Source organism: Gavia stellata, chromosome 21 (assembly GCF_030936135.1).
Source record: "Gavia stellata isolate bGavSte3 chromosome 21, bGavSte3.hap2, whole genome shotgun sequence".
Taxonomy (NCBI): domain Eukaryota; kingdom Metazoa; phylum Chordata; class Aves; order Gaviiformes; family Gaviidae; genus Gavia; species Gavia stellata.
This window is the reverse complement of record NC_082614.1, coordinates 15043752-15057856: the sequence shown is the minus strand read 5'-3', so window position 1 is coordinate 15057856 and position 14105 is coordinate 15043752. Positions and strand designations below refer to the sequence as shown.

Below are 14105 nucleotides of genomic sequence, written 5' to 3'. Positions count from 1 at the left end.
AGCTAGCTTTGCCCCTGGCTGGCAGTCTCCTAATTTCTGGGGTGCGCCTCCTGCCCTTGGGGTGCTGGCTGCATACCCTGGGGGGAGCTGGGAAGGCAGGCTGCCGTCTCGCTAAACACTAGAGGGGGTGTCAGGGTTGAGCTAGAACTTTCCTCACTCTGCGTTTACCCCGCATGATCTGTCTAGATTTATTTTATTTTATTTTTACGCATTGCCGATGTGTCAAGTACTCCCTGGTCTCTGCTGCCTTTTTTGGAGTCATTCTGAAACCCAGCAGCTAAGCTATTTTTTGGGTTGCTGTGCCACCGCTGCCCGTAGCGTTCTCAGTCGTGCTTCCTATGCTGTTGTCCATGTCCTGGCTGACCTTCATACACGCCACTTGGAAGCTGCTTTCTTAATGCTTGAAACTATTATTCACCTTCCTTTTCTTTTCCAGTGGCGCCGTTGGAGAGTTTCCACTTGTTTCTCTGGCCTGTCTCCGGGAGACACCGCTGAGTGGGTGAAGTGGGGTGACTTAATAAAATAGTTTATAGGATTAAAACAATGAGTTGACGGGAGGAATGCAGGAGGATCGGCCGATGTGCCGACAGCTCGGCTGGGGAGGAGGACGGGAGCAGGATCGGCTCCTGCCCGGGAGCGCAGGCGGGAGGCTCTGCCTTTGATGTGCCCTCCACGGCAGGAGCCTGGGGGCCGGCGTCGTCCCACCTCTCCCTTAGCTTGGACCACGGCTCCGAGACACCTCCCTGGCACTCCCGGGCTTGTGGTCTGTCCTCCTCCCTACCTGCGGTCACGGAACAGCTATGGCAATAACGTAGCAACAACAACATCCAAAAAAGTGACTTGTAGGAAAACACAGGGTGTCTTTTGGGTGTTTTAGTGCGGGGGAAGAAGGGAGCCAGTGTTTTGGGGATAGCCGGCTTCCCTCAGGCCACTGGGATGCTGCATGGCAGAGAGTGCACTAGGCTGGAAAACCATGTTCTTGCTAATGCTGGGACCTCTGTATACACCTCTCACGCCTCCCTGTGCCGCCGCCGCCTTCCCTAGCCTTGGTCTTCGAGTCCGTGCGTCTCGGCAAGCGTGAGCCGCTCCAGGTAGGGGTATGGGGAAGCATTGCTGAGCCCTCGCCGCAGGGTGGGTGGTCGTGGGGCTGCCACAGAGGGACGCTGGGGACACGGATGCTGGGAGTCTCCGTAGGGTTAATACTCCCCTCCTAAGAGTGCGAGGAAGGTTCCTTTATAGCAGTTGGATGGGCAGTCGCCCAGGCCGAGGGTCGGAGAGGATCTGGCCCTGGCCTCCTGAGACAGTGGCTATCACAAAAATGACATCATGTTTCGGTGGGAATCTCAGAAATGCTTGTTGTGACTCAAACCGTTCGTTCCAAGCGCATCGCATAGCTGGGCGATGCTGTGATCAGCCTCGTGGCTTTTTGAACTCTGCAATTAATGGGATGAGCAAAAAGGATTTCTTTTTCCTTGTGAAACAACCTCTTATTTTGTTTGGCTTTTCACCATCGAAGTACTAGGGATTCCTAGAATTTTCTCTTTCCTGGCCGTTTGGGAGCTGTTCTGCTAACTTATTTTGCGCAAGTCTGCTGGAACGGGGAGCAGTCCTGCTAATTTGTTTGCTTCCCTCTTCCTGCCCTTTCTCTTGGACGGTTTATCCGAGCTGCTCCCGCGTTGCCGGCAGGCACAGCCCGGGTCGTGCTCTGCCCTCGGAGCTGTGTGCCGCCCCAGCGTGGGGTACGCACGGCTGACTGGGTTCGGCTCCATGTGGAGCTGGGGCGATCGCTGCCCGAGCCAGATGCATCGCTCGCCCGGTGCGCAGGAGTGGCTGGAGGCACATCATCAGCAGTCTATTTATGTTAGGAAATTAGCTTTTGTGGGCTTCATGATTGATTTCATTTTTTTCTTTTTCCTCTTTGTGCTCGAGGAGCGTTTGTATCTGGCGCTGTGAATGGCCCGCAGTGTCTCAAACCCTTCTTAGCATTCTTGCGCTGTGGATGTGGCCCACGCCTTTCAGCTGAACAATACATGCTCAGACTCCCCTTTTGTTGCTGCGCCGCTAAAAACACGAGAGCGAAGCCTGCCGGGTCTTCCTGCCTGCCTGACCGTCTCGCTCCCCTTTGAAATAGAGTGGGAGATGTTTGCCCCTGCGGGGAGGCATTACAAGACCCCCCCTCAGCGGGGGCTGCTGCCTGGCCCCCTTGCAGGCAACTTTTCGCATGATCATGCCCTGGTTGCGTCTGGGGAAGGGGAGATCTTCCCTGTGTGTCTGAAGGAACGTCAGACCTCGCTGTGGTTCACAGCTTATGTTTTGGGTTTCTTCTTGGGATGACTTGTTTTCAGCTCAGGAAGTCTCAGAAGTGATGACTTTTTATAGCCCACTAACACTGCACCCTATTTTTTTCTAATAAAATAGTATTTCAGAAGACAAACATTTCCAAAAGTTGCCCTGAAGGTAGCTGCCTCCGCCTGAGATGCATCACAGAGATTGCGGCAGAGGTAGAGCACCGCAGTCCAAGCGATGCTGGCAGCTCTCGCCGACTTTAGCGGGTGTGTTGGGCACCTGGAGTTCTGATCACAGGTCAGTTCATCAGCATATCACAAAGTCTACACATGTATGCGATAGCACTTTGGTTTAAAACAGCATTGCACATGTTGAAACCGAGTCTTTCCTGGTGGGGAGCGCTCTGCTCGTCCCGCTGCACGGCAGCCCACTCCGTGTTGAGTTAAGCAGGGATGGTCGTGGCGATACTCTCGGCTATATTTGTAAAGGTGATGCCTTTATGTTTCATTTAAACTTTCTGTGGCACTGGACTCTGCATGACTGGTGTGTGACACAGAGCGAAGGCCCCTTGGAAACACACAAAGTACTTTAAAAAAAAAGAAAAAGCATGAGAAATGACTTGCTGCTGCTGTTAAAGCTCCCATTTCTGTTTCTCAGGTTGTACAGTAGCATGTGAGTGAGTGGCTTCGAAGTGCATTTTTCCCTGGCGCTGTTCCGTGTTGCTCAGACCCCTTCTGAAGGCCCCTCTCTTGGTCAGGAAGTGTTATCTGATGTGCCTCCTATCAAGCCAAAGCAAGCAGTCAGCATGCTTTAATAGTCGGCGTGGCTTGGGGAGCCGGGGCCGCACAGCTGCCGCCTCGTCTTCCTGCTGTTTCTCTCCCCGCATCTTCCTTTCTATTTGCCGTGCTCGCTTCCAGTTGAGTTTATGGTGCTATTTCGGTGCGGCTGCGTGACGGCCCTTTGGCTCGCTGCAGCCGTGCCCTGCCTTAAAACCCACCCTCCAGCATGTCCGGGGCCTGGCCGGGCTGCGGGAGCATCCGAGGGGACTGCCTCGGTCCCTGGGCTGCGGGAGCATCCGAGGGGACTGCCTCGGTCCCTGGGCTGCGGGAGCATCCGAGGGGACTGCCTCGGTCCCTGGGCTGCGGGAGCATCCGAGGGGACTGCCTCGGTCCCCGGGCTGCGGCACTGCAGCGGGGAGGTGCACCGGGGAGGCCCCTCTCCAGGGCTGCATTTCATCTCCTTGCTTAATTGCCTTGAGCCGGCCGGGCTTTTTCCAGACTGAGCAGAAAACAGGGGGGAAGAAAAGGGGAAAAAAATCAGTTCTCTTCCTCCTTATCAAAGGGGCTGTGGAAAAGGGAAGTGTGTTTAATTCTGTGGAGCTTGGGAGGCCTCTTATTTCCTCACCTTATCAGTTTGGAAATGTTTTGAGCAGAAGACGCCATAAAAACCAAGGAACCGGGAGGCACTACCGTGTTCGTGCCTTTGTAAAATTGCGACCAATTTTGAGAGAAGCGAATATTGCACATTTTTTTTTTTGCCTAAAACACGGACCTGGTTGCAGGAGGGCAGCTGCTCTGGGCACGGGGAGAGGTAAGAAGGGCAGGACGAGCGTGCCTGCTCCTAACCGGGGTGTGATGGACCCCGGGTGAGGGGGTGTTCCTGCTCCAGCGCTGCTGCCTGGGCAGTCTGCTGTCAGATGAGCCCGCAGGCCACGGCTGTCCCCCGGGGCTCTGGCTCAGCCCTGATGGATGGATGACCTTCTCTGCCCCCGCACCACGCGTACGTTTGGTTTCATTAATGAGGGGGAAATGAAGAAACTTAATTTGACAGAGATTCAGTGCCCGGAGAGCATGACGCTGTGGCCCTGTGCCTGGGCAAGGCTTCGTTGCAGAGCTTTTCTGGAACACGGAGCTCTGCTCCCGAGCTCCAAACACGAGCTGAAGCAAGCTTTGGGACCCATCAGGTGCACGTGCCTTGGTCCTTTGGTGGTGCTGGGCTGCTCCCGAGAACAAGCCTGTGCCCGGGTGTGTGAGGAGCAGCTCCCCTCTCTGCTCCCTGCCTCTGGCCGGAGTGCGGGGCTGTCTGTATCCCCGAGGAAGACGCAAAGCAAAGCCTGACAGAGTGGAAGTCTGCTCTTCTTCGCTACATGAACTCAGCACTAAAATACGCTCTAAGAGGAGAGCTGTAAGCAAACAGATCTGAACAGCACTTGCACTAAACGGGTTTCTTCTCAGCTGTCATCAACAGCAAACACAAAGATAACAAGTTCATTACGGCTCCAGAAATACCGAGGGTCGTTGCAGGTGTGGATATAAGCCAGGCTCCTTGAGCATCCCGTGCACTGAGCGGTCCTGCGGCAGTTCTGGGAGCAGCAGGAATACCCGGCCAGACACAAACTGCTGTTTCTATGTTCTGCCTCTTTTAGCTAGATAGTACTTTTTAATTCTTAGACTAGCAAGAGACTGCAGAATCAACCCCAGGCTTGGCTGTGTCTTCCCAGGGAAAGTGCTGTTCTCTCTACTGACTTCTGTGTATGGATCTTTATTTTGAGATGAGTTACGTAGCTATAAGATACATTAATAGAGTGTTTTCTTGTATCCTGCAAGATGATTACGTCTTATGTGAGATTTCCCATTAAAATAGGGAACTCGAACACCCAAGGCGTAGAAGGTTTATTCCTGGGACACACCACAGCCTAAGCCGCAATGGCAAAGCAAACTGCTTGGGGAAAACTGTTCAGCGCCTGGCAGCTGGCTTCCCGCTCTGGCTGTCCCGTAACGCGAGCAGCTCTGTCTCTTGTTCCGAAACCCGGTATTTTTAACAGATTGCTTGTTGGCATTATTTGTGGACCCGGGGGGCGGCATTTTGTAACGATTAAAAGGCACTGCCTATTGTGTTCTTAAGCAACTTGAAATGTAATTGATGTGTGTTGCAGCCACGCTCTTCTGGAGCTTTCCCAAAGGGGAAGAAATATTTCCTTTTCAAGTTGAGCAGCACGGAGCCAACGGATGGAGCAAGGGACAGCGAAGCAGGAGACACTGGAGCCTGCCCTCGGCGGTGCTGTGGCTGTTAAGCACCCTCTCCAGGTGCCATCCCTCTGAGTGCAGAAGGGCCCCTGCTTTACGGACAGCAAAGTGCCGTAGTTGTCTGTACCCTCCCACTGACACCCTCAGCATTTCCCAGATGCTTGTAAGCATAGATTTTTACCTTCCTTAGGGGGTAAATGCCATTAGTTTGGTAAGCCGAGGTTATGGAGCGGAAAGGGGAATGGTGTGCAGCCGTACTGGAGCACTAGGCAGCACCAGGGTCCCGGGGCTGTGACAAAACCCACGGGCTCTGCGTTTATTTGAGAGCCTGAAGTGGCTCCTGTGAAGTAGCTGTGCTGCTCAGGATTCCTGAAAGGGCATCCAGGGAATTGGTGGTTTCTGTTGTGTGTGCCAGTCGGGCCGGGTGAGAATTGAACAGAAAGCTGCTTCTCCCCGCTGGTTAGGCTGGCGGTGCTGGTGGTTATGGTTAATGCCTAGAGAAGGAATTAGTCAGGGGTCTGTAAGCAACAAGTCTTCAGTGAATTTGAGTATAGCCAGCCGCTAACAAATAAATACCAAACCACCTGAAAGACTTTCTTGTTCAGGAGTAGCTCAGTAACTCGTGACTCACTCTGAAAATCAAACCGTGGTAGCCGTACAGTGAGCGAAGAAGCATTTTAATTTGACAGCTATTGCATTTGCCGTATCTATATTACAGTGGTGGCATGCAGTGTTTTAATAGTAAAGAAACGAACGGGCATTAGTCGATACGATGCTTTTTATCTAGTCCTGTCCCAGGGAATACGTACAGGCTTTCTACAGCGACGGGCGGCTGTGCTTTGTGCCTGCTGATGGGCGCTGCGTCGCCTTCAGAGCATGCGGCAGGAAGCAAACAAACAAACAAGTCTGGAGGAGGGAAATGATTAGACGAGCCTCAGCTGGTTTTTTCCCCCCTTGAATGGCCCTCTTTCATCAGGATATGTTAGGACAAGTGCTTTTTCAAGCCAGGATATCAGTGGAAGACACAGTGTTCTGTAAAAGTCATCCAGTTCCTGGGTAGCATCAACAGACGCGATTTCTCTGCTTCGCACAGAATATACGGTCAACCTTTTCTTTTCCTTCTTTTCTTTTTTTTTATGGCTTTAGAAGCAAAAGGATGTGAGTTTTACAGCTAGTTATGAATCTTTTTGAATTTACTGACTTCTGTCTGACTCTTGGGCCAGCACAATGCTTCTGCTGTTCAAAGAAAACCAGTCCAAATTAGTATGTATAAGCCACTCGTTTTTATGCTGCTAACAAATGCTGCTTACTGGGGCATTTATCACTGCTGCCGAGGGTCAAAAGTTGGGGATGTTCTTTAACGATAGCATTTTTCTGTTCTTTAGGAGATTTTTGTAAAAAGGCTGGAGTTTTAGTTGTTTACTGGAACTGCAGGATTTAAAAGGGTTTTTTAAAAGGGGGTTGGAGTATCGTGCCTTGCCTTTTTCTCACTTTTATTTTGTTAGCTGTCTTTTAGAGCAGTTGTATGAAGTGACTGAGAGCAAAGAGCGTTCCTAGAGCGGAGATAAGGGACGGTGGTGGGTAACGTCGCTGTTTCAGCATGGTGTAAAAGGCGAGCTTTTGCAAAGAGGGGCTTGGATAAGTTACCTCTGTACGGAGCCGTCCCGGCCGTATGGCAACGGGAGCTTACGTGGAAATCGGGGAGTGTTGGGGAGGCGCGGGCAGCCCGAGTCACAGCAAGCTGCGCTTTCTAAGGTTGGTGCGCGGTTTAGGAAACAAGCATTTAAATTAAAAAAGAAATCTTGCTCTCAACAGGTCATTTGGCTTTGCTTTCCAGTTCATTTCCATGCAGATGAATACATGGTGACAAAAATTTTGCTATGTGGGTTGTCCTTCTCCTGCAATCGCTTTCTGCTCCTGCAGCGCAGCTTTCTCATTTGCTTGCAACTGGGAATATTCTGCTTTATTGTGAAAGATTTCCTGACTGCAGCAGGGGACAACGTCGGGCAAGATCATCCGTCAGAGCAGGAGTTACCGGTGCCTTTGGGAAGGAGCTCTGTCTCTTCCTGCCATAGAAATCCCAGTCAGTACTTCGTTAGGGATAAAAGAACATCCTTTGGGGTGTTTTTTCACTTTCCCAAAGAAATATTTCCCAAAATTCTTGGGTCAGGATTACTGTGAATTATTTCCTTGTGCATTATCGAACAGTTCGTGCTGAAAAAACAGATGAGCGCGTGAAGCTGGTATCTAGATGAATATCCTATACATTGTGTCGGTGTCACTGCTTTTGTGTAACTTCTGGCCTTTTTTAAGGCTTTCCTGTGAGATCTGGTGTGCAAAGGAAACAAGACTCTTCCTGGCTCACTTATGGAATGAACCAAATTCCCATTTGCAGGAATTCTTGCCGTTAGCGTGCGTGCCAGGCAGAGCGGAGCCAGTGTTTCGGATCACAAGCGAACTTTGCGCGGCTCCTGTTCAGACACAACTTGCTAGCGAAGTGAGTGGTGAGTGCTAGGATACTGCGGGAGGGTAGATGGAGAAAACCTTGTTTTAATTAGAGTGCAGTTGTCCTGCTGGCATTTTATGGTTCTGGTATATGACTTGTGGAGCCTGGAACTTAGGCGAGAATTTTACCTCGCTTTTAAAAAGCAGCTGAAATCTTGGATTTAAAGCTGATCCAGATTTTTCTGGGAATTTTGCACCTTGAAGATTTGGTTGAAAAATGAGGAAGCTTCACCTGGGAGCCTTGGCTGTGTTCTCTGAGAAGGGAAAAGGTGAACTTGCAGCAAACGCTGAAAAGACATGAAATTCATGCCTGTCTTCACAAAGTCACTAAGCTGGATCGGAGCATTACTGCTCACCGCTGCCCAAAGGCAAAGACCCCGGATAAAGTACAGAATAGATGAGAGCTGGGAGTAGTAACTCCTGTGGGATCATTTGCTGTAGCATAAGTAACTCCCATGTAGCACGATCTCATAATGGAGCATTTATATTTAGTAGATAGCAGACAGTAATTAATGATGATCTATGTTTGGAAGTGTAGGGCGGCAGAAAATTGGGCTTTGTAACAAGGAATGTCTCTTGTGATGTTTTGAGCGGTGTAGGAAACGCAGTGTAAGCAGTTACTGTGGCAACTAAAAGGTAGCTTAGTAGATGTTGATTTTCAGCCTTGTGGGAAATGCTAACTTTACCGCTTACGTCCAAGTCTATCTCTAAAACGCTCGCGAGTGCATGATGGTACTATGTAATTAGGCTTGTGCTGGTGCTTACTGTAACTACTGATTTTGTTCAGCCTTCTCTTTAGTTATGTTCTGGGGCCTGCGTGTCGTTTGACTCTGTGGAAATATTGTTATGTATTTGCACATACTGCGACGTGCCTTCTTATCAGCAGTATTTTCCAGGATGGCTTCATCTAGCCAGAGCAAAGCAGAATCTTTGCTATTGTGTCAGTTGTTTTTTCCCCTGAGGTTTCAGCGCAGTTTCCTTTCTCTTGTGATGTGCAGGTTTCATCTGCCCTCCCTTCCTCTTTCAATCTACAGACAATGTATGGTTGCATGTTCTTGTTTTTGCATTCCAAAGAAATCTCAAGAACTGGAATTAGTAGGAACTGGTTGACTCGCAACCTGATCTTCAGTCATTTTACAGGTCTAAGCCTGTAAAAAGTCTTGCCCTCTACTGTGTTTAAGTTGCAGAATTTGATAATCAAATGATAAAGTCATTTCCAGGCCATGACAGCTCAGGCAAGTTCTCCTGCAATGGCCAAGTAATAAAATGTTGGTGGAAAATGGCACATGAATAATCCATGAATAATCCTGGAGCCATGCCATGCAAGTGGCAAGGATCAAACTTTGGGAACAGCTTCTCAGGGCAAAATCCTACTACGTTTTAGTGAGGGGAAGCCCTTCCTTCCCTAGGCATACAGACCTGACCACGCGTTTTGCTGAGATTTCCTTTCAGTTGACCTCCTCTGTCATTTGTTTTCCAGCCTAAGCGAGAGCTTTTTCATGGTGAAAGGCGCAGCCCTTTTCTTGCAACAAGGAAACACCTCCCAGGGCCAGCGAAGTCTCCAGCATCCTCACAAACATGCAGGTAGTGGATTAAATAGCTTACTGAAATTCTTTCTCCCTCTTGCTTCGCCGCCATCCCGTCCACGCGGACAGCCTGGCAGCCCGCCTGGGTGGGTGGATGACTCCTCTAATTGTCGTAAAGGGCCTTGTACAACCTGCTGAGTAAAACCAGGTTTTCAGCCCACTTGATTCGAATGGGAACATATGATTATTGAGTCTTTGTTTAAACTTTTGTCCTTATCTTGGACCTGTAACTGGAGTAGAGATTTATCCTCCGCAGACATTATGGCATTCAGTGTGGCGTTCTTTAGGCAGGGAAGCCTGCTGAGCCAGAAGGTCTGCGCTGAATATCTATCCCTGTTTTCCACAGCTGCAGATGAAGAAATGTCACTTGCCCTTCAGTGATTTGATCTTTGCTTTCCCCTTTGGCCTGTGGGGAGGAAAATTGGGTGGGCTGAGTCACGGGGCTCTAGCACCTCTTCTGTAGTTATCGAGGTCCTGATTCAGCACGGCGGGGACATTTCTCCGAGTGCTCTCCCAGCCTCCAATAATCTGAAGCTTGGAACTTTCAGTGCCAGCTCACAGCATTTGTTCTTTTGAAAATACCTGTTGCTGGTTTTGTTTGATGTTGCCGGTAAGAGTGAGGAACGCTTTAACAGGACTTGGGTCTCTGGATAGACATACGTTTCTTAGCTCCTTATATCCCCTTTCCTGGTTTCAGGAAAATCCCCTTTTCAGTTAACTCGTCACAGTCTGGCCTGTAAGAGTTTGTCACGGTTTAAGAACAGACTGTCCTTCTTCCCCCAGTCCCCTCCAGTGTGCCAGGCTGGTGGGAAGAAATGGCAGGGAGTTGTATGGTGAACGTACGTAAGGATTGATAAGCAGATAGGGGGGTCAGGAAAGTGGATTCTACTTACCCAGTGGTTTTATGCCTTCTGTCTTTGACAGTTTTGGCATAAGTGATTACTGGGAAAGAAGAAATAAGATCATCGGTGCATTTTGAGAGCAGGAGCATGTGGGAAAGGCACAGTGTGGTACTGTGTGTCTGCTGCTTAGTAAACACTCCAAGCACAAAGAGGGTGTTTGAATGCCAAGCTTGGCTTTGGGTTTCTTTAATTGTCAGCAATTTCATATACCCAGCAAACATCCTACGGAAGGAATTTTATCTTGTATGGAAAGTTATGAGTGCATTACCCAGTTATTAGACGTGAACTTGTTTTGTTTTCTTGTAGATTCCTTGTTCCTTTCGCTTGCTTTCACCAAACAGAAATGTACCTATTGCTCTAGAGCCGAAGGGACTTGTTGCATGAGCAGCACTTTGTTGGAGATAGAAGGGATCTGTCACCCAAACCGGGCCACTCCTGCAGCCCTTCCTCCTCAGAAGTGCCTCATGTTCAGACATACCCTCCATAAGGCCGGTGGGGCTGATCCCACGATGTGTGTCTCACAAGACAAAGTTTTTCTTTTTTCCTTTGTTCCTTTTTTCTTTAATCAGACACTGTTCCTCCTGCCTCTTCCTCCCCAGTCCTCAGTGCCTGTATCTTTCTGTCTTCTCTAAGATGCTGTAACAGGAAGACTATCCTCGTTTGTGCCAGTCACAGGTGGTCTCAGTATGTTCGGTGGCTTCCAAATACCGTAAGGTCGAGTTCTCACACAGCCAGATAACGCTCATGCAAGCAACTCACTTCTGTTAGTATTCTCTGGGACAGCAAAGTTAATTGGCCTCCCTTAAATGGTATTTTTTGACTTAGAAACACCCAATTTCATTAAAGGTCAAGACTCTGCTGATTCTTAGTGCAGCAAGTGAGAGAGCCTTTCTGATTATTTCTCTGCTTTCCCTGCAGGTGATTTGCCCCAGCACCTCCAGGTGATGATCAACCTCCTTCGCTGTGAGGATAGGATCAAACTGGTAAGAAAAGATGCATTTTCCTGCTCTCCTTTCTGTTGGAGGCGTTTGAGGCAGACCTGTAGAGATTCATGAAAAGCATTGGCAAATCCTAGGTTTCGGAGTCAGCTTAGCTCTGTGCAGGTTGCCAGCCCTACTGCGTTTTCCTGTCCAGTCCTTTTGCCCTGGTCCTTACATCCAGGTAGTGAGTTGGGTCAGGAAACCGATCTGTCTGAAGTGTGTTTGTTTCATTAGATTTAATTTTCTGGTCAGCTGACAAACACAAGTACAGGAGAAGAGACGGGAGCTTGGTGATGCTAGCGAACACCCTCAAGTCAGTCCTGAAATAGCATCCAAATGGGGCTGGGCTTTCTCTGAAAGAAATCCGCACAAGCTATGAAAGTCCCTGCAGAAAAGTCTGTGTCAGTTATCCCCTCCAGCATAACTAACATATTTCAGTGAAGGCTTGTGAGTGGAAGAATCCTCCGAGCCTGTCTCTATTTTCACTTCAGTGCATGACCAATGCTTTTACCAACTTTCTAGTTGAACCGCTTTAGAACAAATCTTCAGGTTACATTTTGTAATATTTCTCCAAACTGGGACAGGTAATCTAGGCTAATCTTCTCCCCACCCGATGCCAAGTCAAACTGGCAACTAGCCTTGCTGGAAGATGGACTGTCTCTCCTTGTGTCTTTCATACTACAGCTAAATAAAGCTTTTGGACATAATTGCACCTTAAAAAAATATTAGGCAGCAATGGAAGTAATAATTATCTAAAAGCTAGTTTGCAGAGCTTGATGACCTTTTTCTAGGCTGTCCGTTTGGAAAGTGTGTGGACAGACCGAGTCCGGTACATGGTGGTTGTATACAGCAGCGGACGACAGGACACAGAAGAGAATATTCTGCTGGGTGTGGATTTCTCCAGCAAGGAGAGGTATGTCTAAGGCAAGGCTGGGCTTGGAAATCGGGCAGGCTGGGTTCCCTGGAAAGCCTGTCAACACCAAACTGTACCCGAGCAGTTGGTTTACATTTATCTGCAAATTCTAGTAAGAGAAAGGACATGTGTTGAGTTTTCTGACCAGTTATGAGGGCGAGAGGGTGATTTTTATTCCAGAAAGCTTTCAGTCTCCTTGGAATCTCTGGGCAGTTGTGGGCAAAGCGTTCACGTGTAATCCATCTGGAGGGTCGTGGCATCTACCTCATCTGTGGTAGTTTGCTGTCTGCTCACTACAAAATGCTCTTGCAGACACATTTGCAAAACTGGAACTTATTCTATCCACCAGACTTCAAGTCTGTTGATGGTATGATGCAATGGAGCTGGTTTTGGGGGGGTAACTTAGTTGCCAAATAACATCAAAAAACAATACTGCAAAAGTACCTCCAAAGCCAACAAACAAATGTGTCAGTAATGAGCTGTTTCTTTTGTCTAACTGATAAGAGCACATAATATTTTGAAAGGCAAATAAAATATTTTGTTATCGCAGACCCTCTCACGTTATTCCACTTCTAGGTGAGTAAACCAAGGCAGAAAAGCTCTTGGCTCGCAGAGACAGGGCTGGTTTGGCAGAGCTGGAGTTAGAAGTCAGAGCTTCCAGACTGTTGTTTCTGTTCTCCGATGATTTAGCAGGTTGCCATGTTGTGCTGGTGCAGCCAGTGTGACTTTTGTTTTCTTTCTGGAAAACTTTAGTCGTTGTTTCCATTGCTGTAAGTGGAAGGGGGGAACTTTTGCACTGCAGTGAGACCTGTAGGGAAGCTCCTAGCTGTGCCTTCCTAATAAGATTATTGTCATTGGCTTTGATGCTGCCTCTTATATCTGCTGTTAAATTACTGGAGGAAATCCAGTAAACTGGATCCAGAAATCCAGAAAACTGGAGCATCACGGAGGAAATTCTAATGTAGCATTTCCTTACAGCACACTTAGTGTGCTGCAGCAGTGAATGTTTGCTGTGTCATCTGAAACAACCTTGCAATAATTTGCTCCTGGTGATTATTGATGTGAGACGAGGAAAGATGGAACAGTTATGACTAATTCCTCCTAACTGTCAGGTTAGCTGCCATTTCAGTTCCTGTCTCCCCTGAAAGCCAAAGTTTTTGTTAATTAAGGGTAAGTCTTATGCATGAAGAAGTCAGTTGGCATTAGCAACTTCATTGAGTGACTCCATGGCTCTGTGTTGGGGCTGAAATGTCACTGCGGAGCTGTAAGTGTTCCGACTGCTGACAGTTTGACTAGTCAGGCGCTTTTGTGGGTTTTATTCCTTTTACACGCGTTTAATAAAAACCATTTTTTCTCGCAAAGCTCTAAAGTGCACATTGTCCACATGTGTGTTCAAACTGGCCTGTCAAATCCTTTGATCTGCTGTAGAAAGCAGCTGAAGACTTAAAAAAGAAAGGAGAAGAACAAAACAAAACCTGAGTTCCTTGCTAACTGGGTGTTGCTGTATGCATCCCAATTTCCTTTAAAACTTTCATACCTCAGTAGCTTAATTATTTACTAGTTGAAAGTTACTGGCCCCCGTTATAGTACGGTTTTCTTGCCAGATTGCATCTCTGAAATGAAAGGGTGCTTTTGGGTTAGGTAAACTCATAACATCCAGGTTTGTCTTTTCTATCAGCCAGAGCGATGAAGTGAAAATCGAACACGCAGTCCTTTGAAAGGCCCTTTGGGTCCTCTTTGGAAAGGGCAGGCGGCTGCTCTGCCCCTACCAAGGCTTGCTTTCTGCCTCGCTTTAGTGAGCTGAATCTCTGCAACCAGATCGCTGCGATCTGCTTTTACGTCCTGTTAGAGAACTGCCTCGCGCTGAGCTTACGAGGGTGAGAGAGCAGGAAAGACGATGGGGCAAA

The 14105-nt window shown here is 48.5% G+C and overlaps 1 protein-coding gene across 1 annotated transcript in view; it reads left to right on the top strand.

Annotated features, from left to right (window-relative positions):
- SSH1 (slingshot protein phosphatase 1) overlaps window positions 1-14105 on the top strand; it is a 37714-nt gene that overhangs the window by 11618 nt on the left and 11991 nt on the right. Inside the window, exons 3-5 of the mRNA XM_059827930.1 lie at window positions 9298-9401; window positions 11224-11288; window positions 12077-12198. Of these exons, the coding sequence (XP_059683913.1) occupies window positions 9298-9401; window positions 11224-11288; window positions 12077-12198 (291 nt within the window). The remainder of the gene's footprint in view (window positions 1-9297; window positions 9402-11223; window positions 11289-12076; window positions 12199-14105) is intronic.